The sequence below is a fragment of the Nannospalax galili genome, unplaced genomic scaffold, assembly GCF_000622305.1.
Source record: "Nannospalax galili isolate Female #2095 unplaced genomic scaffold, S.galili_v1.0 scaffold632, whole genome shotgun sequence".
NCBI lineage: Eukaryota > Metazoa > Chordata > Mammalia > Rodentia > Spalacidae > Nannospalax > Nannospalax galili.
The window spans coordinates 980,960-1,008,084 of record NW_008332816.1 but is presented as its reverse complement, the minus strand read 5'-3'; the positions used below and the strand labels follow the sequence as shown (position 1 = coordinate 1,008,084).

The window sequence follows — 27,125 nt, the reverse complement described above, 5'->3', positions numbered from 1 at the left end:
TGTCCTCTGAGGGGAAGCCTGGATGGAGAGGCCCAGGCAGACATCTAACGGACCAGCACATGCAGGCACAGGGTAAAGCGGGGACCGTGGTCCTGACACAGGATCATATTCTTTCAAGATGAGCCATGTAGCTGGGTCCAAATCACCAGGAGTCAGAGTGTCAGGATAAGAGGCCACAACTGTAGGACAGAATTCCCTAAAGATCCCATCCTGAATGCCATAGTGGATTTAAATGTCTCAAGGATGACTCTGGCCTCCCTGTGGAAACCTGGCTGGAGCTCTTCAGGGAAACCAGGACATAGTGTCACTGTCTCATGGCCTCCCTGCTGCAGAGCCAGACTGAGGAACACACCCAGGGGGAGACATTTGCCCAGGTAAAACCCTCCAGGATCAAGAGGACAGGAGCTGCCATGTCAAGGGAATTCCTGGACATGAAGGATGGCCAGTCAGGAGAGGATAGAGAGATGGACAGACAGGTGGGTCATGTTTTCCCCAGGCCCCCAAGTTCCCAATACCAAGCATGTACCTTCCTCTCAATCTCGTATTCCAGCCTAATACATCCGAGGAGCCTCAGGATGTGACCTATGCCCAGCTGTGCAACATGACACTCAGACAAGGGACAGCTGCACCTCCTTCCTCCTAGGCAGGGGAGCACAAAGGATCCCAGTGTGTGTGCTGCTCTGGCCCCAACTCACCCACATGCTGTTTCCAGGGACAGAGTGATGACCCTCAGCCTCCCAAGATGGCTAACACAAGCATCTAGAAGATTCTGGGAACTTGTTGGAACCTCACTGCACTCAGAGTTTATATCCCATATTTTGGAAATAAAGCACATTTCTCAATAGTCAGTAGGTATAATGAAAAACTAAACAGAAGGAAAGGATTTCTAGAAATACTTTCACTGCGCTTTTGTACATTTCATACAACAGTTCTTAATCAAATTGAGACCCCCGCCCCCCATCCGTGCTCCTACACCCCTCCCACCAGGCCTCGTGTATTTTGCCACACATATTAGGTCCCATCTAGTCAAGCAATTTACTCGGGTGTCCTTCGGTTCCAGTTCATCCACTGGAGTCTAGTCAGCCTGTCTAGAGATCTTAAGGAAGATCTGCTCTCTCTCATCCAGCAATAATCAGTTTCCAAGAGTTCTCAGGCTAGGCTGGCCCATGTGAACGTGTGTCAGTGGTGATCTCGAACACAAGACCCATGCCAACTCAATCAGATGAGGACCCAGAGTGGCGCTAGGAAAGGCTGTTTTAAATCAAATGATAATTTTAATGATGGAGTGCGTTTTTGTCCTATTCTCCCCACACCAGCTCCTCCAAGATCCACCCCCACCTCACTACCCATCCGATTCCATGTCTGCTTTTCCCCGTGGAGTCAACACGCATTGTCCAAACATTCTTGGTAGTGGCGCCTGCGCTGGTTTGTTGTTGATCTACCAAGGGGTCACACCCTTAAAGACTTGCTGTCCCAGCAGCTACCAAATACCGATAGCTCCATAGCTAGGTGTGGGACTTCATGCCTGCCTACCCCCTCCATGTTGAGATCTTGTATGACTTAAGACTGTGAAAAGCATGTGCATGCTGTCACAATTCCTGTGAGTTCGTATGTGCACCTGCCCTGCTAACTGGGAAACTACTTTCTTGCAGTTCTGTGGTTCTTAGAATCTTTCTTCCCCATCTTCCTCAAAAATCCCTGAGCCTTGGGGAGAAGAACGTGACATGGGTGTCCCATTTGGAGCTGAGCACTTTGCAGTTGCTCGTGCTCTGCATATTGACCACTTGTGGGTCTCTGTGCTCATTGCTTACTGTTGCAAGACTGAGAAGCCCTTTTTTGCAGAAAATTGTGGTTAGCCCAGTGACCTACATCTGGTCAAAGTGCAGAGAATAAGTGACTCATGGTAGGCATTCTGACTGGGGTGAGACGGGATCTGAAAGCAGTTTTAGTTCCCGCTTTCCTGACCACAGTCTGTCCCCTTGGGCACTTTCCCACGCTTTCCCACTGCACATTCTCCTAGTGCCTTACCAAGCCAGGAGCCCAGCTTTCTGGGTGGGGGGACTGGTTTCACCAGGGATTACCAGTAGTCAGAAAATTGCTGGCGAAATCTGGTCTACCTGTCCTGTCATTCTGGGAAGGCCATGGCCTCCTGATTGCTCAGTCTCTCTGTTCATTTGGACTGACCTGCCGGGCTCCTATTTCTCTTTTCCACTACACAGCACTCCAAGGCTTCTTATAGCCCATGAGCGCACAGGGCCTTTGTGCACGGGAAAGGGAAGGGGACAATATGGAGGGTCCAGACAAGACCCTTCTGTTCTGGAGTGTCCCAAATGGAGGTCAGATGGACCCCACAAAATAGATGGACATACAAGTCCAGGGGCATTTCATCTAACTCATGCTGTGAGGCTAGAATTATCCTAGTACCACAACCAGACAGTCATTTTGAAAAAATAAAATACGGCTGGAGAGATGGCTCAGTGGTTAAGAGCACTGGCTGTTCTTGCAGAGGACCCAAGTTCAAACCCCAGCACCCACATGTTGGTTAACTACCATTCATAACCCAGGTCCAGGGGATCTGATGCCTTCTTCTGACCTCTACAAGCATTGCACAACACAGGTGCACTTACAAGCATGCAGGCAATACAGTCATACTCATAAAATTAAAAATAATAAATAAAACATTCTTTAAAAGAAAAGTCAATGTCTCTCAAAAATATAGCAGCAAAATCCTCAACAAAATACATTCACACACCAAGAAGTGACATCCCAGTTGATGACAGACTCGATGGTGGGTCCCACACATTACATCACCTGGCGCCATCACATCGTGTTAGTCTGTGTGAGTACACTCTGTGATAGTTGCAGAGTGACAAGATTCCCTAATGGGGCTTTTTTCATCATACATTTCTATCTTTACAAGATACAACATGATAACTGTAGCAGCAAATTGTCCAGCGATTTGTAAAAAAGCTAAAGGCCATGAACACGTGGCATTTGCCCTCATACTTATAGTAACAGTTCAACATTCCTTTCAACCAATTGATTTCTTCCATCACAACAGGGGAAGCAAAAAGCAATAAACAAAGGCATATGTGTACGCACACACACACACACACACACACACACACTAATCATAAATTCTCACAGTATCTTAGGAATAGAGATGAGGATTATATATGGAGAAACCAGAAAGTAACTGTTGTGGTTTGAATGTGAAATGCCCCCACACGGTCATATAAATGAACACTTGGTCCCCACCTGGCAGTGCTGAATGGGAAAATCCTTTTGGAATTTACAAAAAAAATAACTAGCGTCCATCAAAACTAATACTAAGAATGTCATCAGAGAGCATCAGAGGCTTCTAACAGAGATGGTCCCACTTTGCTGTAATTCACAAAACACCTTGATTAATAATATTCCTTATTCTGGGAGCTGGAGCAATGGCTCAGCAAGAAGTTAGAAGCTCTGGCCGCTCTTGCAGAGGACCCGGGTTTGATTCCCAGCACCCACATAATGGCTAATGAGCATACATTACTCCAGTTCCAGAGGACCCTCTTCTGGCCTCCGTGGGCATTGCACACATGGATGCACTTACATACATTCAGACAAAATATTCATACATGTTATCAACATTGTGAAGGAAACTCCAGCCATATCTGAGGAGCTACTGGCAACCGATGACTGCTGGGAAGGGGAGAGTCAGTCTCATTTAAGGGTGAGACACTTAGTAGGTTGGCAGGCTCCAGTGGATGATCCCACATTGAAGAGCATTTGGGGACACAAACCTGATTTTATACACACACACACACACACACACACACACACACACACAGTACAGAATTTTAAAAAATATTTTCTTTATTTTTTTATGTGTATGCATGTATTGCTTACGTGTACATAAGTGCACCTGTGTCATGCAATGTCAGCAGAGGACAGAAGACACTGTCAGATCCCCTGGAACTGGGGTTATGGAAAGTTATTAGCTGCCATGTGGGTGCAGGGTTTCGAGCCTGGGTCTTCTGCAAGAACAACCAGTGTTCTTAACCACTGAGCCATCTCTCCAGCCCCAAAGTACAGAAATTTTGAGGGGGAGCTAGAAAAGGGGGTGCAGATATGGGAGGACCTCTAATATAATCAAAACACATTGCATGAAATTCCCCAAAATTAAAAATGATTCCTCAAAATAATAATAAAACAAAACCACTCTGTCTTGTCTCAGGGACCAGGAGAGTGCACTGGAGCCTGGAATGGACTAAGTCCAGACATCAACAGCCTCTTACTGACCAAAGAAAGCTTTGGAAAACTATTTCCTCTTCTGGAACATTTTACAATTGTCAAAACAGAAAAAAATAAAAATGGTCATGTTTAGGTTCTCAGGTGGGTGGTGGTAAAATGGGACACAGTCCCAATGTGCCTTGCCTGAAAGTCCAAGTCCAGAAAATGATGATGGGTAATTAGTCAAGGATAGAAGTACGTGGTCTCCATGGACTGTCTCTAAGCTGAGTTTCTCAGGGCCTTGCTACAGACTCCCTCCCCAGTGGCGTTTTCCTCCGTGGTTTTATTAATTGTTGTTGGTGGTGTCGATGTTGTTATCATTGTGTCTGAAAGCTGTCTAACTGAACTTAAGGTCTGTTCAAAGGAGGACACGATAGTTGGTACTGTAAATCTAGCTAAATATACATGGCTGGAGAGATCACAGAGGCTTTAGGAGAACCTGCTATTACCATTTTCCTAAAACAGTATAGCTTTTAACTGTATTCTAAGTACTTCTACACACACAGGTAAGTGTGGTTCTCACCCCTCCCCAAAGAAGGTTGTTATGCAGTAAACAGAGCCTCCTACAGAGATCCACAACTGGTTAAATGCAAAGTGATCCTGAGGTGCCCAGCCCAATTAGTACACCTACAGCATTTTTCAAGAGCTGAATGATATTCCTTTGGATATACGTACCACACCTTCATTGCCCATCCATCTGTAGATAGGCATCTAGGTTGTTTCCAATCCCTGGCTGTTATAAAAAGGCTGCAATGAACATGGATGAACAGGTATGTCTGTAGTAGGGGATGGAGTCTTTTGGCTATGTGCCCAGGAGTGGTATGGCTAGATCATATGGAAGAGCAATTTCTAGCTTTTTGAAGAATCTTGAAACTGCTTTCCACACTGGCCACACCGCTGTGCACTTCCAGCAGCAGTGGGTGAGCTTGTGCTCCCTCCCCATCTGCACCAGCATTTGCCCTTGTCTGTTTTTTGAATCTTTGCCTTTCTGAGAGGGACACAGTGAAATCTCAAGGTGGTTTTAATTTGCTTTACCTGCTGACTAAAGATATTGAACATTTTTTAGTGTTTCTCAGCTATTTTTATTTCATCTTCAGAGAGCTCCACGACATTAAACACCTGCGTCCCAAGGCTCAGGGATCACTGTGGCAGCAGGGTCAGAAAGAATGCAAGAACCAGTGGAGACTGATGACCACACAGAGTCCTCCAGACAGCTGGTCAGTTCCTCCTACGAGCGCACAGCAATGGTGACAGCATGCACAAGTTCCACTTACGCTCAAGCCAGACAGAATCCCAGCACAGACGTGTGAAGTGAGTAGGAAACCCCAACTCTCTGAGGAAGTATTGGCAACTGATGACTGCGGGGACGGGGAGATGCAGGCTCATTTAAGAATGAGACTCTTGGGAGGCTGACAGCCCCCAATGCATGAACCCAAACCAAAGGGCAGCTGGGGACACAAACCTGACTCTATAGGCATATATATATTCTAGCCTCAGCCTCATAGGCCTAATACCAGCGTCAGGTAAGAGAGAGAGAACAGGAAATTTGGTGGAGGCATGAAAAATGTCCCCCGAAGACTCACATCTTTTGTGTGTGTGTGTGTGTGTGTGTGTGTGTGTGTGTGTGTTTCAATATGTTTAATTTTCTCTCAATGTAGTAAGGGGGTGCAGGTAGGAGAGGGAATCTAAATATGATCAAAATATATTGTATGAAATTTGCAAAATTCATTTTTAAAAAAACAGCAAAAGGCTGGGCTATGTACAGCTCAGTGGACTATGAATATATGTTCTGTGCCATTGTGTGTTTGAAGAATGTGATTTATATTTTCTTTTACATGGAGGTCACAATGAAGAAACTGCCTTGTGTCTCAAAAGAGTCGTTGGACTTTGAAACAGTGTGATCATGTGAGGGTCTATGGGGACTTTTTAAGTTTAACTAAGTGAATTTTGAATTGTGAGATGGCCATGAACCTACAGGAGTCAGGAAGTGGAATGTGGTGGTTTGAATGAAAAATGTCCCCTCAAGACTCACATCTTTAGTGTGTGTGTGTGTGTGTGTGTGTGTGTGTGTGTTCAATATGTTTAATTTTCTCTCAATGTATAATAGATTTGACTTTTCAATTAATGCCATGTTACAAAATTTCCTACATGGTAGGCAAGCAGTAGATATTTGAACTGAACAGCAGGTAATTGACTTCTTGGTCACTTAATTTGTTGTCCATGGGACAAATAGTCTAAAAGTTTCCTAAGTCTCATCTTCCTCATCTGTGAACTGGAAATATTAACAATAATAAGCCACCCAATGCTACCATGAAAAATGAAAGAATCTGGGGCTGGAGAGATGGCTCAGCGGTTAAGAACACTGGTTGTTCTTGCAGAAGACCTGGGTTTGAATCCCAGCACCCACATCTTTGAAGACTCTGAGGAGGTGATGGAGTGTTAGAACTCAGAGCCTTGCTGAAGGAAGTGCATCACTGTGAGCTTGCTGTGAGAGGTTTATGGCCTTGCCCCACGTCCAGGTATGGTTTGCATTTGCAGTTCAAGGTGTGAGCACTCAGCTCCCTGTACCTGCTCCTTTCTGCTACTCCTCCACCACCACTGTAGATTCTCTGGAACTGTACAACAAAATGTACTCTTTTACCTATAATAGCTTTTGGTCATGTTGTTCCATTACAACAGTAAAAAGTCACTAACCCAAGAAGGACCCTTCCTTACAGTTACTAAGGGAGAACACGAACTCCTGGGAGAGGCGATACTGAACAACCCCACATCCTGGAAGACAAGACCTGCTGAGCTGCCTGCATGCTGTGCAGAGACCTCAGGATTGCAGCATTGTTAAGTCTCAACCCATGTTGGAGCCAGCCTCATGGTGATGCAGTTGTAACTGAGTGGTCCCTACTCCTGTAAGTAACTCCTCCCCCATAGTCCTGTAAATAACCCTAGTAACTTCATTGGCTCACCAAGTTGGACGTGGGTAGAACCGTTACTTTTGTTTGCTGTAGGTTCTCTTGCGGTGACGAGATGCGTGTGCCATGTTTCCCACTGTGCTGGATAGCTTTAGTGTCAACTTGATGCTCCTGGGTAGAGGGAACCTCGACTGGGGAATTTCCTCCATTGGACTGGCCTGTGGCCATGTCTGAGGGGCATCTTCTTGATTATTGAGTGATATGGGATGGCCCAGCCCATTGTGGGTGGTGCTACCCTTGGGCGGGTGGGCTTAGGTTGCCTAAGAAAGCGGGTTGAGCAGGGGTTAGGGGAGCAAGCCAGTAAGCAGTGTTCCTCCATGGCCTGTGCTCCAGCTCCTGCCTCCAGGTTCCTGACCTTGGGCTCCCTGATGAACTGTGACCTGGGAGATGGAAGCCAAATAAACCCTTTCCTGCCCAAGTTGGTATTGGTCAGAGTGTTTTGTCACAGCAATGGAGAAATAAACTACAACACCCTTGTATGAGAAAAATCTCACACAACATTGGGGAGAGCAGCATTTTCTAGTGATAGCCAAAGGCATGGGGAAGGAGGAATGATTTCTCAGCAACAGGCCTCGGTTTAGTGAAACAGGTAGAAACCACAGTGGAGTGCTTACTGTAAGTGACCACATCTCTAGGATTAAAACCTTCACGTGGAAATGAGATCTGAGCATGGGGAGGAGCCTGTGTCAGTCAGTGTTGTGCTGCTGTAACAAAACACCAGGAGTCAGGGAAGAAATAAGAGGCTGATGGAGAGGGCAGTTTGCTCTGCAATGTGCTCTGTGTTTCACTGGGAAACTGGCCATAGAATTTCCACCTGCTAATCCAGTGCTGAGCATGAAGAGACCCGGGTTCTCTGCAGAATGTGTCACCGACCACATCGATAAATATCTGTTTCTCAACTGTCATAGAATGACATTAAAATTCCATTCGTGGAGCTGCTTTGAAAATATGAGTCATATTTAGAGCCCCGCCGTCTTTCTTGACTGTGCGTGGATTCTGGGTCCCGCCGTGTGTAAAGGGATTTTGGGCCAGACAGGAAGGATTGTTGGATTGGGGGGAAATACATGTCTGAGCTAAGATGCTTCTTTGCTGTCTGAGAATATCCTGCGTGCTTCACTGAGCCAATGAGAGCCAGGCCCACAGAGGGGCCATCACCTTCCGGGGTCCATAGCTATACAGTCCAGCAGGCAGCTCAGCTCTGACCTCACACTTCCGTGTCTGACCATTCTGCAGGGTCTTGCGGTCTCCTCTCTCAAAGCTGCAGCAGTCAGAGTGGCAGCATGCGTTCCACGCTCTCCATCCTTCTTTACCTTGGTAAGTGCTTGGAGCAGGAAGAGTAAACCGGGTCAGGTGGAGAGGGTCCCACATCTGCCTGTTCCCTGGGGACGCCAGTTAGCTCAGATGCTGCTAGCCCTGAGGGAAGAACATCATCTCAGCCATCTAGGTGCAAACCTCTCATGGGGAACTCTCTTTCAGGGCTGGGTCTGGAAAAGAGCATCCAAAGGACAGCAGGTGAGTCTTGCCTAGATCAAGTATCCTGACTCATCCTCCCTCCCTGGCTCTGGGGCTGGAGAACAGGAGCCTGGGCTGAGGGCAATGAACGAAGAACAGACTGGGACTGAGCCGGGGAAAACGGCTGGGAGATGTCCTCAGGCAGTGCCTCTGATTTCCTTTCAGGGACACCCAAAAAACCCATCCTTTGGGCCGAGCCAGGCTCCCTGATACCCAGGATGGGTTCTGTGACCATCTGGTGTGAGGGAACCCTGGCCACAAGGGCATACAGACTGTATACAGAAAGGCATTCAAGAAGTTGGTGCAAACCAGCTGAAGAAAATCTCAGGAACAAGGCCAAGTTCACCATTCCAATAGTGACAGAACAAGAGGCAGATGTGTATCACTGTATCTATCGGAGCTCTGCTGGCTGGTCAGCTGACAGTGACCCCCTGGAGCTAGTGGTGACAGGTGAGAGACACTCAGTGTATCAGCAGACTCTGATTTCAGGAAGGTGGGGGTCCTGTTCTCACAGGTGTCCCCATCACAGACCAACCCTGGATGAGGTTGCCTCCTTCTCCCCTAGGCGTCTACAGCAAACCCAGCCTGTCGGTCTTATCCAGCCCTGTGGTCACCTTGGGAGAGAGCAGGAAACTGCAGTGTACCTCACAGCAGAGATCTGGAAGCTTCATTCTGGTCAAGGGAGAAAATGGAGGATTCTCAAGGACGCGGAGCTCACAGTTCCCTCAGGGACGCGTCCAAGCTGTGCTCTTACTGGGCCCCATAACGCTGAGCCACGCGGGGACATACAGATGCTACACCTTTGACAGAAACACACCACAGGTGTGGTCAACACCCAGTGACCCCCTGGAGCTCCTGGTCTCAGGTGAGGCAGCCCTTTAGTGCCAAGCATTTTCCCATGAGCTCGCTTCCCAGGGGGGCCACAGGTTGGAGTGGCTGAGCAGAGCTTGTGGCTCCTGATCCCTAGCTGCAGATTGTGAGAGGCAGTAGTGACACCTGCAGGAAGGGAGAGTAGGGCAAAGCACTGGTCAGTTACTGGCTCCTCAGTCTCATGCCCATCTTCCCTACAGGGATGTCAAAGAGGCCATCACTCTTGACCCAGCAAGGCTCTGTCCTGGCCCCTGGAGAGAAACTGACCCTCCAGTGTTTCTCTGATACCAAGTATGGGAGATTCATTGTAGTCAAAGATGGGGAACGTGACCTCAGGCAGCATCTGGACAAGAAGCCCCAAGCTGTGGACTCTCAGGCTGACTTCCCCCTGGGCCCTGTGAACAGCTCCCACGGGGGTCGATACAGATGCTATGGTGCACACAACGTCTCCTCTGAGCTGTCTGCTCCTAGTGATCCTCTGGATATCTTAATCACAGGTGAGGAGCCCAGGGACATCAGCCAGTGTCCCAGACTCTGCACAGGACCTACCTGGGGAGTCAAATAGGTGACAGCCATTATAAGTGTTTGAGAGTTTCATGGGAGGAGAGAGGCAGGTACCACCAAGAGGTGGGAGGAGACAAGTCAGAATACACTGCAAGAAGCAGGTCCTCAGACACAGGCTGGCTGAGGTCTCTGCTCACAAGGTGGGCAGCCCCTCACCCGTCCTTCTTCTCTGCAGGACAGATCCCCATCACGCCCTCCCTCTCAGTGCAGCCAGGCCCCATGGTGTCCACAGGAGAGAACGTGACACTTCTGTGTCAGTCACAGAACCAAGTGGGCAGTTTTCTTCTTGTCAAGGAAGGGGCAGCCCAGCCACAGCTGTGTCTAAAACCAACGCGCCAAGCCGGGCAGTTCCAGGCAGAATTCTTCATAAGTGCTGTGACCGCAGACGTAATGGGAACCTACAGGTGCTACGGTTCTGGGGGCTCATCCCCGTACCTCTTGTCTCATGCCAGTGACCCTCTGAATCTTGTGGCCTCAGGTGAGTGGCCCCTAACCTTGCCTCTTACTGTTCAAAGGGTCACTCGGGACTCTATTCACAGAACAGCTCTAAATTATGATGGGAGAGAGGGGATGGTCACCCTGAGGGGACCCACTCGTTAGATGGGAGAAGGCCAACAGGGCTCCATCTTGGAATGCCCACCCTATGGCATCAATGGAATCCAGCCTTCCATATTTCAGGATAGTGTGGGTTGGAGGTAATGAACACAAAGACCCAACACAAACCTGGCAAACAGTAGGCGCTCAATTAAGTGAAATCATTCCTCATTCAAGGCGTCACTGGTGTCCAAGGACTGAAAACAAACTGGAAAGTTCTGATTGGCTGTCCATTTTCCTTCCTCATCCTGATTGTCCTCCTCCTCCTCTTCCTTCGATGCTGGCTACTCCCAAACAGAGGAAGGCGGGTAAGTGCAGAGGAGGAAGGAACGCGATAGCTGTGTGTGAGGCCCCACAGGGTGAAGGGAGATGTGCAAGGACCTTCCTGAGGCTTTAGCAGACGCAGGAAGTGTGTGGGTGTCACAGGAAGGCTCCATGTTGTCATGCAGGGTTCAGCTCTGCAGTCACCTCCCCAGAGTCCGCCTGTAGCCACCAGGTCAGCCTGTCCCCTCCCTGCACTCCCTCTGACCACTGCCTTACTTCTTCTTTATAGGTGTCACTGTTTCCTTATTTTCCTCTGTACCCCACACCTTGGAGAACTCCAGCTGTTCTTTTCTGTCCACAGTGTCTGAGCATTACTAAGTTTATGATACACACTTGTGAGTGAGTGAGGAACACGCTTCCCATCATCCCTGGCTTGTTTCAGCGACCCCATCACTCAGCGCCACCCTAGTACTGCTCCTTGGGGATTACTCTTGGAAAGCCGCGTTTGGGGTGGACTCACAGGAGCACCAAACACTGTCTGCACCCCCAGATGCAACAGTGTCCGCTGGACTCTCCGTGATGAAGCAGCTCAGGAAGCCTTGCAGATGCCCGGCAGTGCGCAGTGAGGGCCAAGGGAGGGTGCGTGCTTAAGAATAGGGACGTCTTAATGGAAGAGCCCAGAGAGGAGTCTCAGAAGGTGTGTGTGCACAGGGATAGTAACACAGAGAAACACCCCCTGAGCAGCTCAGAGAAGAAACTCATGGCCAGGAAACAGCCACGTTCAGGAAGGAACCGCTCACCCTGTCTAGGAGAAGCTCAAGGTCTGTTGTCGTTGGAGTTGATAAGTAAGGGCAGATTTGTTAGTGCAGGTAGGTGCACAGCTTGGCAGGGCTGGGTCCTGTGGGTACCTCCACTCTGACAGATGGTGTGAAGCTGATGGAACTGGGTCCTATGGGTACCTCCACTCTGACAGATGGTGTGAAGCTGATGGAACTGGGTCCTGTGGGTATCTCCACTCTGACAGACCATGTGAAGCTAATGGAATGTTTGCTAAGGGAGGACCTGCGCTGATGGTGCTGTAGTGCTCACTCTGGTTTCCCTGTGGGAACTGAACGATGCCCGTCAGAGTGGAGTAAAGCTCTCTCATCACTGTCTCCCTCCAGCAGAGTCCCAAGGATGAAGGTCCTCTGGAAGTGGTCTATGCCCACGTGAAGGTGTCCAGAAAGAGACATAAGGAGGCCTCCTGTTCCTCCTTCCCTTTGGAGCAGTTCTGTGACATGAAGACCAGACCATCAGGAGAGGAGGGGCAGACAGGCAGTCAGGTGGGTCCTGCGTTCTCCCAGCCTCAGGCTTCCCTTTGCCCCAACTTCATACCAATCCCCTAGGGTGTGACCTATGCCCTGCAGAACGTCTCCAAGGCAAGACAGAGGACAACCACACCTCCATCCTCTTGGGAAGAAGAGCCCTCAGCCAAGTCCACTTTATGCACTGCCTTCATCACCCATCAGAACAGGACAAGCCTGAGACCTCAGGCTGCGAGGGCTGAGACATTGGTACATCAGGAGTGACAGAGGATGTCACCTGGACACTAAGCAGTGACCTCCAGCTGTCAGGAAGCTGTCCTGGACCACCACGAGGTTTTCAGCAGTGATCTTCAGCCCCCCGATGTGGACCATCTGGTGGTTCTGAGATCTGAAGGTCACCTCATTCCATAATCAGATACAGTTGTTACCACATTCGAATAGAAAACAAGTTTGCCTTTTTTTGTTTAATGATAAAGGTCTTTATTTGTAATTTTTCTTCATTTTTGAAAATCTCATATATGTAAACAGTGAAATATGATCTCATCATCTCCTGTTCCCTCTCTCCAATCCCCCCATTTCCCCCTGAACTGGTCCCCTCTCATATTCATATTTTTTGTCTTTTGGGGATAGGGTCTCCCTGTAACCCAAGCTGGCCTGGAACTCATTATGTAGACCAGGCTGTCACAGAGATCTGCCTGCCTCTTCCTCCCAAATGCTGGGGTTTAAGGCCTGTGCCACCATGCCTGGTTCACATCTTTTTTGATAAGCCAATATTTAACTTGGAGCACAAGTGGAATACAGAGAGTAGAAAGCGGCCATTGGGGGACACATTACAGGAGAATATAGTAGATGTAGGGACAATGCGGGTAGTGAGGTAGAACACTGGGAATAGAAAGGTGTACGCAGAGACCAGGGAAGTCAGGGGTGGAGGGGAGGCTAACCCAAAGGAAGGGATATCCAAAGCCATGTGGATGCCTACTATCTCACAACCTAATAAAAATTAAGTGTGAGGATCTGGGAAAAAGCCTTATGCTATCCACTAGTTAGTAAGATCATTTAAAAAGACAGCTTTCAAACACAGTTCAAATGGAATTACACTGCATAGATGGACACTGTTGCCCCAAGAAGACATGGATTATTAAATGAAAATTTCAGTACAAGGCTTGGGATACCTCTCCTTACATGTTGTAGATCGGGAGGCCCTAGAGGCTTCTAAAACAGCACAGGCTATTCCCATTGCCCTTGGTGGCCGCAGTAACTAAATGATAAGACTGTATTGCTAAAGAAATCACACACATTGACTAAGGACATAGAGAAATCAATCTCAGACAGACCTGGAAAGTTCCACCATGCTGGCTGGCCTTCACAGTGCTGGAAGTTGCTATGCAGGCTCCAGGGGAGAAAAAGCATCAGTGTTCTTGCCCCGCGTTGGCCCCTGCGTGCTGTAGTAACGACTGTCTGAGAAGATGCCTACGGAAGCAATAGGGGCCTGACTGCTGTGGGCAACTAACTGCTTTCTGGTTTGACTTGAGGCCTGCTCCACAGGGGGAAGTTTCATACCTGGTTCCTTTAATCCGGGACAAAATCTCATGGCCAGGGAGGTCATAGGCCCAGAGCACAACCTGCTACTGTTGTGTTATAAGGGGTCATGCTGTCAAATTACCTCATGAGTATTAAAGTTTATACCAACTGTACTAGCTAATTTTCTGTGGCTATGACAAATTACCAGAGCCAAAACCAACTGGAGGGAGAAAGGGTTTATTTTAGCCTCAGATTCCAGAGGGACTGTTATGGAAAAATTCCTCAAACGGTAAAGAAACGAAGCACCAACCCAGGAGAGTCCGAAAGCACCATCACTCCTCACTCACGCATGAGCGTCCCAGAAGCAACAAAGGCTTTTAGATTCTCCAGGGACCCAAACCCAGAGGACTATATAGTCGATTTTATGCCATCATTTTATGGCTAGCAACTGGGCCCTACGTTTCTTTTCATGATGGGCCATGTTATCTCAGGAGATGGCTCCCTGGGTTCACTCGGCCAACATAGGTTTCAAAGTCAATATCCCAGCGTGGTCAGGACATCTGCTGCCTTTTGATCTATAGCTAGGCCAGGCTAATTGTTGTGATAAGTCAGGGGTGCCTGGAATGTAGAGCATGGCCACCAGGCCAGATACCTCCTAGTGAGGATGGCAGGAAACTGGCCCACTCCATTCTAGATACACTGTCTGTTACCCAACAACCCCCAAGCAAAACTATTAAGGCTCTAATCCTTTAATCCTAACTGGGTCCCTTGTAGATCGTGTGACCAGGAGGTCAGGACAAAGGCCACGTAGCCTTAGAAAACCCCTCCCTCCCCCCCCTACCTGCCAGCCTGCCAGAAAACCCAACCTTGCCTCTTTGCCTGTGAAGCTTTCCCATATAAACCTCTGCTTCTGCCATAATAAATGAGCTGTCCGCTGACACAGCCTCCCAGGTGTTTTCTTCCCCTCATACTTGCCACTGCCCAAAGCTTCCCTCCCCCCACTGGTCTCTCTCCTCACCCCAACTTTCCATGATGGGGGCCAGTGCACAACGGTCTCCCAGTAGCAGCGGGGTTCAAGCGCGGGGGGGGGGCAACAGCTAATTGATCAAACAGTTATTTTATTTTACAAAAATAGATTATCATTGGCAGAAGTTTAGAATTCTGACATGCTTGATCTGTACTTTTCTTGGGCTAATTGGACTAGGTGCCTCATTAAACTATTTGGTGAACTTTCCATTGTTCAGTTTTATATCTTTATCAACAGTCAGACCTGGTAAGTGGAAAACATCACAGAGCTTCAAGACTAGAGAGTAACAAACATCTCAGGGTAGTGAGAATATCACAGAGCAACAAAACATCCCTGAGCATCCCAGGATTCCACTGCAAGGTGTCCACCCAGTAAGCAAAACAAAGGAAACTTCAAATGGCCTAAGCGTACAAGGATATTATATTAAAAATACAGTTAATTTTTTTAGAATTTTTATTGTTTTTGTACATTTCATACAACAGTTCTTAATCAAACTTAGACCCCCTCCCCCATCTATACACTCCTACCCCACCCCCAACAGATCTCATGTATTCCACCATACATGTTAAGTCCTATCTAGTCCTCTCCCTCACCCAGCATCAATCAGTCTCCAATAGTTCTCAGCCTAAGATCAGCCTGCCACCCATTTCTCTACTCCCCTCTGGGCCCTTGCTTGAGTTGGCATGGGTCCTATGCTCAATGCCACCATTGCCACAAGTTCACATGACAAGCTTCCAGTGGCCTGAAAGCCTCTGCTTCCCTGTGTTCATGGACCAACCCTGGCTCTTACAATCTTCCCATCCCCTCTTCTTCAGTGGTCCCTGAGCTGTGGGCAGGAGAGGTTTGATATTGGAGTATCCATGGACACACATTCTGCAGTCTCATTCTTTAAAAGTTGGCTGGTTGTGGCCTTTTGTGTGCATCGCACTGTGTTATATAAGGAGGCTTCACTGGTGAGAGTTGAAGGATCTACTCTCTCCAGGGTAGTTTTCGCTCTACCCTGTTCCGCTATGTTCCATGAGTCTTAGGTGTAGCTATGTCACTTAGAACTGGGCATCTCTCAGACTGACTGGTTGTGGGATTCTGCAGTCGCCTCCATCTGTAGCAAAAAGAAGGTTTTTGTTTTTGTTTCTGTTTTTGGTCTTTTTGAGACAGGTTCTCCCTGTAGCCACAGCTGTCCTGGAACTCACTATGTAGACCAGGCTGGCTTTGAACTCACAGAGATCCGCCTGCCTCTGCCTCCCAAGTGCTAGGATTAAAAGTGTGCACCACCACGCCTGGCCAAAAAGAAGGTTTTTTGATGAGTGGTATACGGTATACTTGTCTGTAAATACAAGGATCCATATTTAGCATATGGTAAGAAATTTCATTTGCCTAGAGATATGACAGAGATAGGGTTCCCTCTAGGGTCTATGACCTCTCCAGCCCTGCATATTTGGCTTGTTTACAGTGCCATTCATTAAGAGGGCTGTAAGTCCAATTAGATAGTTGTCAGTTATCACCACCATCATTCACAGATAACAGTGCCACTAAAAAAAAGAAGGAATTTCAGCAAGGCAGAGAAGTCTTTGTGGTTAGTGAAATGTGTTAAAATAAAAAACCTAGAGTCAATAGGAAATCTTTCTGCCTTGCCTTTTGCTGTGTGATATTGAAGAAGTTACAACATGAGCGTTAATACTGAGCTGTGTAGACGATTCCTTTGAGGAATCACCCACTTCCTTTCTCCCAATAAGGAACACTTCAGCTACATGATTTTTTGTTGTTGTTTTTTTGAGACAACATCTCCCTGTAGCCCCAGCTGTCCTGGAACTCATTATGTAGACCAAGCTGGCCCTGGAACTCACGGAGACCCGCCTGCTTCTGCCTCCCAAGAGCTGGGATTAAAGGCGTGCACTACCACGCCCGGTCAACCGCATGCTTTCCAAATATAAATTTCCAGAAGCTGTTGTGCAGTATTGGAAGTAAAGAAACACATAAACAAGATGCCCAGCACATCAAGACAATGAATTTTTATTCTGTTGTTGGAGGTAACAATGGTGGTAACTGTCAGCCTCAGGAATGAATTATATTTCTGCCTGGTTTCTGATGATTTTCATGGATATACTAATAATCTTCACTGTAAAGTGTAAATGTTTCAAACTCATGCTTTAATAAATTAAATTTCTTTCCAAAAAAGAATACAGTTATTTGTGAGAATATAACTTTTTCCTTCTCGGGACAGGATCCACAATGGCAGGGAAGGCATGACAGGCCTGCAGGAGAGGACAGCTGGCTGTTCAGACTTCCACTGCACACAAGAAACAGTAGGAAGAGGAACAAGGCTGGAGGCTCTCAAAGTACCCCAGCGACACAATTTCTCCAGTAAGTTTTCACTTCCTAAAAGTTCCATAACCTCTACAAACAGCTCCAACTGGGGACCGAGTGTTCAAACACATGAGCCTGTGTGGGACATTTCTCACTCACACCACCACGTTCTGCCCCTGGATCCCCTGAGCTCATGACCATCTCATGATGTGAACTGCATTTATTCCAATTTCAGAAGTGCCCATAGTCTTTAACAATCCCAACACTATTTAAAAGTCCAAATTCTCTTCTGAGACACAAATCAGCCTTTCAGTTTTGACCTCCTTAAAGTAACAAATATGTACTTCCAACGTACAATAACACTGAACACACATTCCTAGTCCAAAATATAGGAAAGGGGGCACAGTGAGGAAAGACAGCACCAAAGTGAGATCAAAACCCATCAGAGCAAACATCAAATCCTGAGTCTTTTTGATCAGCACAGAACCCGGTTCACTGCTGAGTGTGAGCTTGGGGAAGCTTCCTGTAACAAAATTAGTGGCTGTGTCCCAGGACACCCCAGGCTTATGTCCCAGTCCTCAGCCTCGGGATCCTCCAGTCCTCCTCAACATCAGCACATACCTGGTGCATGGGATTTAGACCACTGAATGCGAGAGGGTCTATGCCTCTCACATTCAGATGATGGCCCACAGTGGCTGGAAGAAAAGTAGATACACAAAGTCATAGACAGCCCAGAAAGGATTCATGAAACAGTCCTGGGCCAATGGTTCTATACAAATACCATCTGCGACCTGCAAACTCACGACCTAACACAAATATCACTCAAATGGCCTCCCCCCACCCCTTGGCTCATTTGCTCTCACTCTCACTGTGTCGCTTTCTCTCCTCCCTTGGGTAAGGACCAGAAATCATTCACTGTCCTAAACCAACATACATGCATGCCCAGAGATCTCCACCCTCAAGTGGATCCTGGAGGCACAGATCCTGCCCAAGACCAAGACAGGATCAGGACAAAGACATTTCTACCTCTCATCATAAGCCTGTTCATGAGCAGCAACCGGCACAGTCCACAGCTGGGCAGGCACCGCATACCTGTAGGATTTTATATGACTAGCCCAGCAGAGTTGTGGGCTCAGCGATTGTGATGCATGAAGAGTGAACCATGAATGAGGTGACCAAGGAGGACAAGCATGAACCAAGTTCCTGGTGAGCTGTCTTCGCTCCATGGACAAGCTGCTACTGCTGCAGCTGAGCATCTGACCTGTCAGCCTCAGAGAGGCTCAGAGAGCCATCTGTTGAAACCACAGTGTATAACGCAAGTCCATTATATGGAGCTCATTCCTCAAGGAGGTGGCAGCCCTTCTTCCTCCTGAAACTGACCCCTGTAGGAGTATGGGTATGACTGATCTCACAGCACTGAGAGCAGGGATGGTTGGTTCACAGAGAATAAATACTCCACCACTATTCAAAGGCAGGCAGTTCTTCAACTACCGTGAAGAAAAAGGCGCTTTAGGGGGCTCCTTGTCCAAACCATAGAACCTTTCACAACCCAAATCTATGTCATATTCTGGTCTGAAAATTAACCAAGATGAAGCCTCTCCATCTACCCCTGACTCCATGAGCACTCTGAGGAATGAGGAAGTCAACCAATAAGAACGAGGAAGCTCAGGCTGAGACAAGATGATGCTCAAGTTGCTGAGCAAAGCGGGGGGGTAAGCCAGAAGTAAGTAGAAACGATCCCCTCATTTCTCATGGCCAGGAGAATTCTAAGAAGAGAAGGGTATTGAGGAGACAATCTGCCTGAGACGGTTATTCCTACAGAGGCGGAGGTGATTTATGCTGGTGAGAGGGAGAAGGACTTGCAGGGACCTGCTCAGCAGAGGGACACAAACCAGAGTCATGAGAACAGCCATGCCTCCTTTCCTGTCTCCGTGTCTCCTCTGTGCTCCTCCCCAGGACAGACACTCCCTTTGAGCAGTGCAGTCAGGTGCTCAGGTGCCTCCACTGCTCTGTGTAGGCCCTGCACCCTCAGCTGCCTCTTCCCTGCCGTGGAATGCATTCTCCAGACACGGCGTGACACTTGCCCTCCTTAGCTCTCAGCAACCGTGACAACCTTTAGATGATCCGAACAAGACCAGGCTGATAACTGTGAGCCTTTATGGCAGGGAGGGGTTCTCAAGACCTGCCCCTTTGAGGTTCTAGATGCACTCAACACTTGTGGGAAAGGTGCTGCTGGCAGTAGGCAGTCCGTATTTCTCGGAGTAATCCTGATAAAACTCATTGATTCAGCAAGCTGGACCATGTAAACATGTTCATTTCTGTGATTGGTGTCTCATCCAAGGGGAATAGCCATTTGTTAATGACTTCCTAGGAAATGTTGACACAACATCCCCAAACTTCTTTAGGGCTAGGGAGACAACTGCCCACAGGAAGGACCCCACAATGCTGTAAGGATCCATCCGGTTGAAGGAGTGAAACTGCCCCAGTGATGAGACTTTGATAGAGAAAGACCAGCCCTAAATCCCACCTCACCTGGAAGGTGGTGGCTCAGGAAGGAAACAGATCTATTTGGGGCTAAGTACTGGCCCTTGGTCTATTGTGGGGACCCTTGAGCACCTCTTGGGTGGGGTAGAGTCGGCGCAGTCACGACACAGACTCCCGGAGTCAGGTGAGAAGCAGGCAGTGCGAGCAGCTGCAGACTCGTTTATTGCGGATATGGGGCTCCCTTATATCCCCCCTCCTGGTATCCCATTGGTCCACTGATAGGTCGTGTCTGTTCCTCATTGGCTCTCTATATCAGGCCATTTTCACGTCAGTCTTTTGGCAGAACACAGGTTTGCCTCAGCCGGATGTTTTTGGTACGTTTGCAGCACGCATGCGCTGGTCGTTCAGGCCGCACTTCCTCCTACATTGGTCACATCAGGACATTGTGAAAAGGTGTTGATAACTCCCAAGGAGACAATACTTCTATAATAACAGTTAACAGCCAAGAGTGGGCCTGTAATCCCAGCACACAGGAGGCAGAGGGTGGACGATCAGGAGTTTGAGTCCTGCTTGGGCTTTAAGAAGCCCTTTATCAGAAAATGAAACAAAGGGAAGACAGTTCTAGAGCCAAGCCACAACCCAAGAGTCTTTCAAGACAGGCAGCTCAAGTCCTAAGGGCTTGATGAAGTGATAGTTTCATGGCAGGAAGGAGGACCAGCTTCAAAGGCCACACCCTGTGTTTGCTCATTTGGCAAAGCACTGTCTAAACCATCTGGAAGGTGAAGGGAGGAGAGGCCATGACCAGCACCCTCACAGCCCTGCTCAGCCTTGGTAAGAAGCAAAGGCAGAGAAAGAACACCCTGGTCTCAGAGGGACTTCATTCCAGAGCCTGAATATTGCCCATTGGTGCACACTAGAAGCTCAGGATGCTCTGGGAAAGGGAGGACCTTCTCAGGCTTCGGGATTAACATCTCACATGGTTCTCTCTTCCAGGGCTGATTCTGGAACTCAGGAACCCAGTGCTGGCAGGTGAGTGTGTACCCATCCGTCCCATATCACCCCTCCTCCCTGGGGACAAGGGGAAACCCCTGGACAGGGAAGACGGAGGACAGCGGGTATGATGTTGAGGAGGCCTGGAGGGTCCTGGGGCTGAGGGCTGGAACCTGTGGGTGGTGTTCCAGACACAGCCACTGATTTTGTTGCAGGGAGCTTCCCCGAGCTCATACTGTTATACCTCATTCACAGGACCCCAAGAAGACCACCAAGGACCCAACACACCAAAAATGCAAAAGCAAGGTTTATAGTTTATTCAGGCTTAAGCTTGCACTCTCAGACCGCACCGATATAACAGAACCGTGCTGAGAGACCCGGGGTGGGGGAAGAAGGGGCTCTTTATAGGTTAGAGACAAAGGGAGGAGGGGAATAACAGTGTCACTTTGTGGTTGGCCCAAAAATCCCGCTCGCCCCAACACACCTTTGAACTGATCAGTTGTACAGGGTGCGGTCGTGGAGATTTTTTATTGGCGGGTGTTGTTCTCAGGGTTGTGGAATGTGTTGGCCATCTGTGTGGTCAGGAGTCTTAATTTTACTCTATAGAGCAGTGTTCATACCTGGGCTTATCTAATCCATAGTTTCCTGGAAGGGGAACAGCAGGGGAGGAGTAGCAGCAGGTGTGCATTTCAAGCATTACACAGAAGCTGAAAAGAGCAATCAGTGGAGTGTCAGGAGGGGTTGAATGAGGGGGATCTCTGGGTCCTACAGTAGAGACAGGTGAGAGGACATCAGGGGTCTCAGCCCCAGGCCCTGCCTTCAGTATCTTCTTTCAAGTGTGCCCCCTCTAACAGCCCAGCCTTAGATAGCCATGTGGGAGCCCACTGAATGGGTTTTCTCTTCCGTTTGTTTTCTGGTTGTGATGATTGAACCCAAGACTTCACATGTGTGGGGCAAGTAAGGGTCAATATGAAAGACAGTGGGACTGGACGTACAGAAACAGAGGGAAGCATCCCAACCCTCACCTTCCATTTTAGGTATCTACCCCAAACCCAGACTGTCAGTGCTGCTGCTCAGCCCTGTGGTGACCTCAGGAGAGAACTTGACCCTCCAATGTGGCTCACAGAAGGGATATGACAGGTTCACTCTGACTAAGGAAGATCAGAAGTTCTACAGATGCCTGGACTCACAGTACATCTATTCTCCTGGGCAGTTCCAGGCACTGTTCCTTGTGGATCCCTTGACACCAGGCCACAGAGGAATGTTCAGATGTTATGGCTACTACAGGAGAAACCCACAGGTGTGGTCAGAACCAAGCAATGTCCTGGAAGTTCACATCTCAGGTGAAAGAAGCTCCATCATTGCCTCAATAATGTTATAAGAATCTAAGACCTTTCCCATGAGGCCTAGGGAGTTCCAGGAGGGTAGTGACAACTTCAGGAAGAGGGGAAACCAGCTCTTCCTCCATAGCCAGTCTTCCCTCAAGGGCTGGGCAGGAAGATCTCCCTGCCAACCCAGGCATGACCTGGTCCCAGCAGAGAACCTGACCCTCCAGTGTTGCTCTGACATTGGCTTCAACAGGTTCACTCTATTCAAGGATGAACAATCCAACCTCTCTCAGAGCCCTGGTCTGCATTTCCAGGGTGGGCTTCAATAAATTTAACTTTGCCCTGGGCTTCATGAGTAGTTCCCGTGGGGACCAGTACAACTGATAGTTTGCAGAGTCTCTCCTGTGAGGTTGGCGGTGATAGAAATGGTGATCCTATGGGAGGTTCCCAGAAGGTCCAGTGAAGGAACAGCCTCTGTGAGGCCTGCCTGAGGGCCCCAGATGTGATGGCCAGGATGAGAGGTGGGGAGGTGTCGGGAAGGAATTGATACAGAGACAGGACCATGAAGAAGGCACCATGTCAGAAAAAAAAAAAGTACAGGAGAATCAGTTAATTAGAGACAGGCCGTGGTGAGGTCTCAGCTCAGAACAAGATGGCAGCACTCACGCATCCTTCTCTGCAGGACAGCTCCGTCACACCCTACCTCTCAGTGCAGCTGGGGTCCATGCTGTCCTCAGGTGAGTACATGACCCTGCGGTGTCAATAATGGAACATACTTTGCTTCTGTAAAAGGCTGAGGCACCTCAAAACCAAGAGCGCTCCATGAGCCTGGGACCTCAGCCCTGAGGGACCTACAGGTGCTATGGTTTGTGAGGCTGGACTTGCTGTCCCATTCCAATGCCCACATGGAGCTCTCCAGAGGGGACTTTGACTTGAACTCTCTGAGGTCATAAGCATTCAGAGTCCTGCCCTCTAGAGAATTCTTGAAGGGATCGGAGTGAGGGAGCCCTAGAGAGGGTCATTCAGAGGGGTCCACCCTTCAGTGAGGTGGAGGCCAATAGGGATTCCTCAAGCAGTGTCCATATTATTCTCTTCATTGGAATCCAGAAGGTTCCAGGGGAGCAGCATGATGGTCTTGAGAAGGTCACAAGGCGAATGAAGGGTGTGTGAAGTAAGGTCCCCATTAAACCTCCCGTCTCAGTGTAGTCAGACCCCACAGTGTCCCCCACCAGAGGGAGTCCCTGCTGTTAATCACAGAGACTGACTGACATTTTCCTTCTCTTTAAAGAGGAGCAATTGAGCCTCCTATGTATCAAAAATCCAAAATCATAGCTCAGCATGACTAGGCAGAACTCTTCATGAGTTCTGTGACCTCCACCTTCAGGGCAACATACAGAATTGAGTCTGTGTTAGCTGAGCCTCTTCTTGGAAGCTGACAGCTGAGAATGTATTCTCTCTCCTGCCTGGGATGCCCCCATTTGAACAAGGGGGATGGGGCGGACTCTGCATTTCTGATCTTTGGGGATTGGACAGTGTACCAGTCCTAGACCTGGAGATTCCAGGGTGTGACCATCCTAAACCTGCTCAGTGCCTACCCTCTATGGCCTATCCTGTTTCTTCTCAATCACTGTGACTCATGAGAATAAAAAAATCCAAGGAGTTGGGCTGATGCATGGCATTTTACCTATCAGTCCATAATGCTATGGAAACATCAAAGATAAATCTTTACTGATTTGAAATCCATTCCCTTCATGTATCACACAAAAGTATCATTCAGATTGTATTCTGAGAGTCACATCTACTCAAATCTCCACATGAGACCCACCCCCATACATGCACACCTTGATGCAACTTTTCAAAAGCAATTTTTTAGAAAAAGACAAAAAATAGGCTGAAATAGCTGGACGTGGTTCCCATACTGACTTGGACAAAGGGAAGATTCTAGGTCTGATGGAGAAAGGAAGAGCTGGGAGTCATTTCTGTGAGACTCTGAGACTCAGCCCCTTATCCACACTTAGGTGGTCACTGGGTCCTCCAAAAGTGGGGCAGGAAGCCACTCAGATCATGGTAGGATCTGATTTGGGGGGAAGCTGTTACCCAAGAAGACACACTCTTTTAGAGAGAAGGTTCCCAGGTTGTAAGTGCCATTCTTCCTGGCTTCAGCTGAGCTCACCTGGGCTCCACGTGAGTTCACACGTGAGGATAAGGAGGGGCACACACCTGCTCACTTCAGTGACTTGGAGATCACTGCCCCAGTGCATCTTTTGTGCAAGACAATTTGTTTCTACTCTGCATTTTCTGTTTTGGCTTGTGTATTCTTGTGTTTTCTCTGCAAGTTTGCAGAAAATACTTTCTTGAAGAAGTTTCATTTAAGATACACAGTTTTTAATTTTAAAAGCATGTATGTTTGCTAGTGTCTTCAGAACATTGGATCACAGTTATGCATCAGTTATGTAGAATAATTCTGTTTTAATATCATCTTTTTCCTTTACATGGAAAATTAGTAATGGACCCAAAAGCAATTTTGTTTTTAAAATATGTACATTCGTAGAAACATTTATGAATTCTCCAAGTGTTTTAATAATGTGTACGTAAGGTCTTTGAATACTTGATATATCTTTCAGAAGCATACATAAGAAACTTCTTGATTTGGATATATGAGCTTATTTTATGTTTACATAGGGATCTGTCCTTTCCAACTATTTTTAGACCATGTTTTTTATTTAGTGGTAAAAATCATATCAATTGTAATAAGATAAAAATTTCACTTTAAAGTCATTTCAACTAGGACTGGAGAGTTGGCTCAGCTATTGAGAGCATTGGCTGTTTTTGCTAAAGACCCGGGGTCGAATCCCAGCACCCACATGGCAGCTAACAACTGTCTGTAACTCCAGTTCCAGGGGACCTAAGACCCTCTTCTGTCTTCCACAGGCATTGCACAACACAGGAGCACGTACATACTTGCAGGCATAACACTCATACACATAAAATAAAAATAAATTATTTCAACTGACACACATCCATTGTACACAGTGAAGAATTTCATAAAGACATTTAAAAAATATTTTTATTGAAATTTTGTAATTTCATAGAACAATTCTTAATCAAATTAAGACCCCCTCCCCCGTCCATGCCTCCCTCACCCCCCCTACCGAACCTCATGTATTCTTCAATACATGTTAAGACCTATTCATTCAGGCATGTACCCAAATGTCCTTCAGTGTGAATTTGTCTACTGGAGTCTAGTCAGCCCATCTACTTACTGATCATGTGTAAGTCATACTCTCCCTCACCCAGCAGCAATCAGTCTCCAATAGTTCTCAATCTAGTTCTGGCTTTCCACCTGTTTCATAGAGACATTTTAACTCCAGTATATAATGTACTTTTACCGTGTTTACTCTCCATCACTCGCCTTCCTCGCCCAAAGAGTCTCCTTTCTTCTTCAAAGTCTCATATATAGGAGACATATATATAACACATGTGTTTTATTTTATGTACCTGTATAAAATTCAGGCTTTAACCTTGCGATGCTTGTTCTGAGTCTTATCTATTGGGTTTAAGGTGATGGTGCTTTGTGGCATCCATTTTCCATAAAAACAATTTTTTCTGCACATCAGTAGTTCTCACTTCAAATACTTATGTCAGCAATTACATAGGCTATATAAATAGATACATGGACACATGTTAATACATGTATTATGTTAGTATGTTCTTATATTTACAAAAATCCATCCCCACTAATACTGTCCAACTAGGATATTTATAGACATTTATTATTAGCTGCTCTGTGTAGACTTACATCACCATACATTGAAACATACGCATATATATGAGTGTTTGAATTTATGTATCTTTGTGGGTTACACTGGAGGTGTTTATAACTCTGTGATGATTTGTTAATGAGCTGCTGAATGGATGATGGAAGACCTTGGGAATAAACTGGATACAGGGGAGATAGTCCCAGATTGCCAATGAGGAGCAGCCCTCTCTCTGGATACTGGATCCTCAGCTAGTGAATCTGTGGAAACCCATCTCTAGGGGAATTATCTTCCATCACCTTGAATCCCAGTTTGAGCAGAGAGTGTGTAAGGGCTCCATTAGTTACGAACTGGGAGTGATTTTTCTCACGAATCCTGAGCTCTCACTGCTCAAATAAACTTTATGCTAAAGGGACTCAGATGTAGTTATGAACTCGCACAGTGGGTCTCAAGAACCAGAAGCAATTGCCAGAGATAAACTGGGTACAGCAGTGAAAGTGTTTATATTTTATAAAACATAATTCACATTTACAGGAAATAAGAGTGAGGAATTCAGGGAAAACACTCAAGTCCCTTAAGCCCTTCACATATCATACCACACTTCCTTTGTTCTTAGGATCAGCTTAGATCCCTAGTCCATCACAAAACATGCCAAAACCTAAGACAGGTTAAAAAAAGACAAACCTTAGTTAGTCATGGAACTAGACACAGTGGATCGGGTCCTTTCCAAGGTTCTTAGGATCAGCTTAGATCCCTAGTCCATCACAAAACATGCCAAAACCCAAGACAGGTTAAAAAAAGACAAACCTTAGTCATGGAACTAGACACAGTGGATCGGGTCCTTTCCAGGGGTAACAAGTACCTTGTGTTGACATGCAGTCATCCTCAGATGACTTTGGTCTACCTTCATCTCTTTTTCCACAACCACAGCCTCACAACCCCAGGATCACACAGTGGAGAATCTCATCAGGATGGCCATGGCTGGCTTGGTCCTCCTGGTCCTTGGGATTCTGTTGTTTGAGGCTCAGCACAGCCAGAGAAAGACCCATGATGCACCGGGGAGGTGAACAAGGGAGACAGCAGTGCAACTTTCATACTGACGACTGAGGATTCAAGGAGTTTTGTAAGAAAATCCAGTGCTTATGCCAGGGAACTGCCGTCAGAGAATGTTCTGGGAGTAAATATAATTTGGGCGCAGCAAAATCTGAGTTTTGTGGTGGAGAGCTCCTCCCCCACCAAATTAAAGTTATTTTCTTATACTTTGATGTGGACTTTTGCTGAGCAGTGCCTCCTTTCTTGTCACCTCCATGATGTGAGTTTGTCCCGTCAGCCAGATCGGGACACTCAGCCTTGTGCATCTCCTC

General features: G+C 47.4%; 1 protein-coding gene across 1 annotated transcript in view; it reads left to right on the top strand.

Moving 5' to 3' along the window:
• Positions 1-8,884: 8,884 nt before the first annotated feature.
• Positions 8,885-27,125, top strand: part of LOC108490558 (leukocyte immunoglobulin-like receptor subfamily B member 3) — a 35,555-nt gene continuing 17,314 nt past the window's right edge. The window contains exons 1-11 of the mRNA XM_029560912.1: positions 8,885-9,203; positions 9,319-9,618; positions 9,824-10,120; positions 10,363-10,665; positions 11,488-11,684; positions 12,209-12,367; positions 12,431-12,598; positions 15,115-15,143; positions 17,119-17,258; positions 20,679-20,714; positions 21,713-22,018. Of these exons, the coding sequence (XP_029416772.1) occupies positions 8,885-9,203; positions 9,319-9,618; positions 9,824-10,120; positions 10,363-10,665; positions 11,488-11,684; positions 12,209-12,367; positions 12,431-12,598; positions 15,115-15,143; positions 17,119-17,258; positions 20,679-20,714; positions 21,713-22,018 (2,254 nt within the window). The remainder of the gene's footprint in view (positions 9,204-9,318; positions 9,619-9,823; positions 10,121-10,362; positions 10,666-11,487; positions 11,685-12,208; positions 12,368-12,430; positions 12,599-15,114; positions 15,144-17,118; positions 17,259-20,678; positions 20,715-21,712; positions 22,019-27,125) is intronic.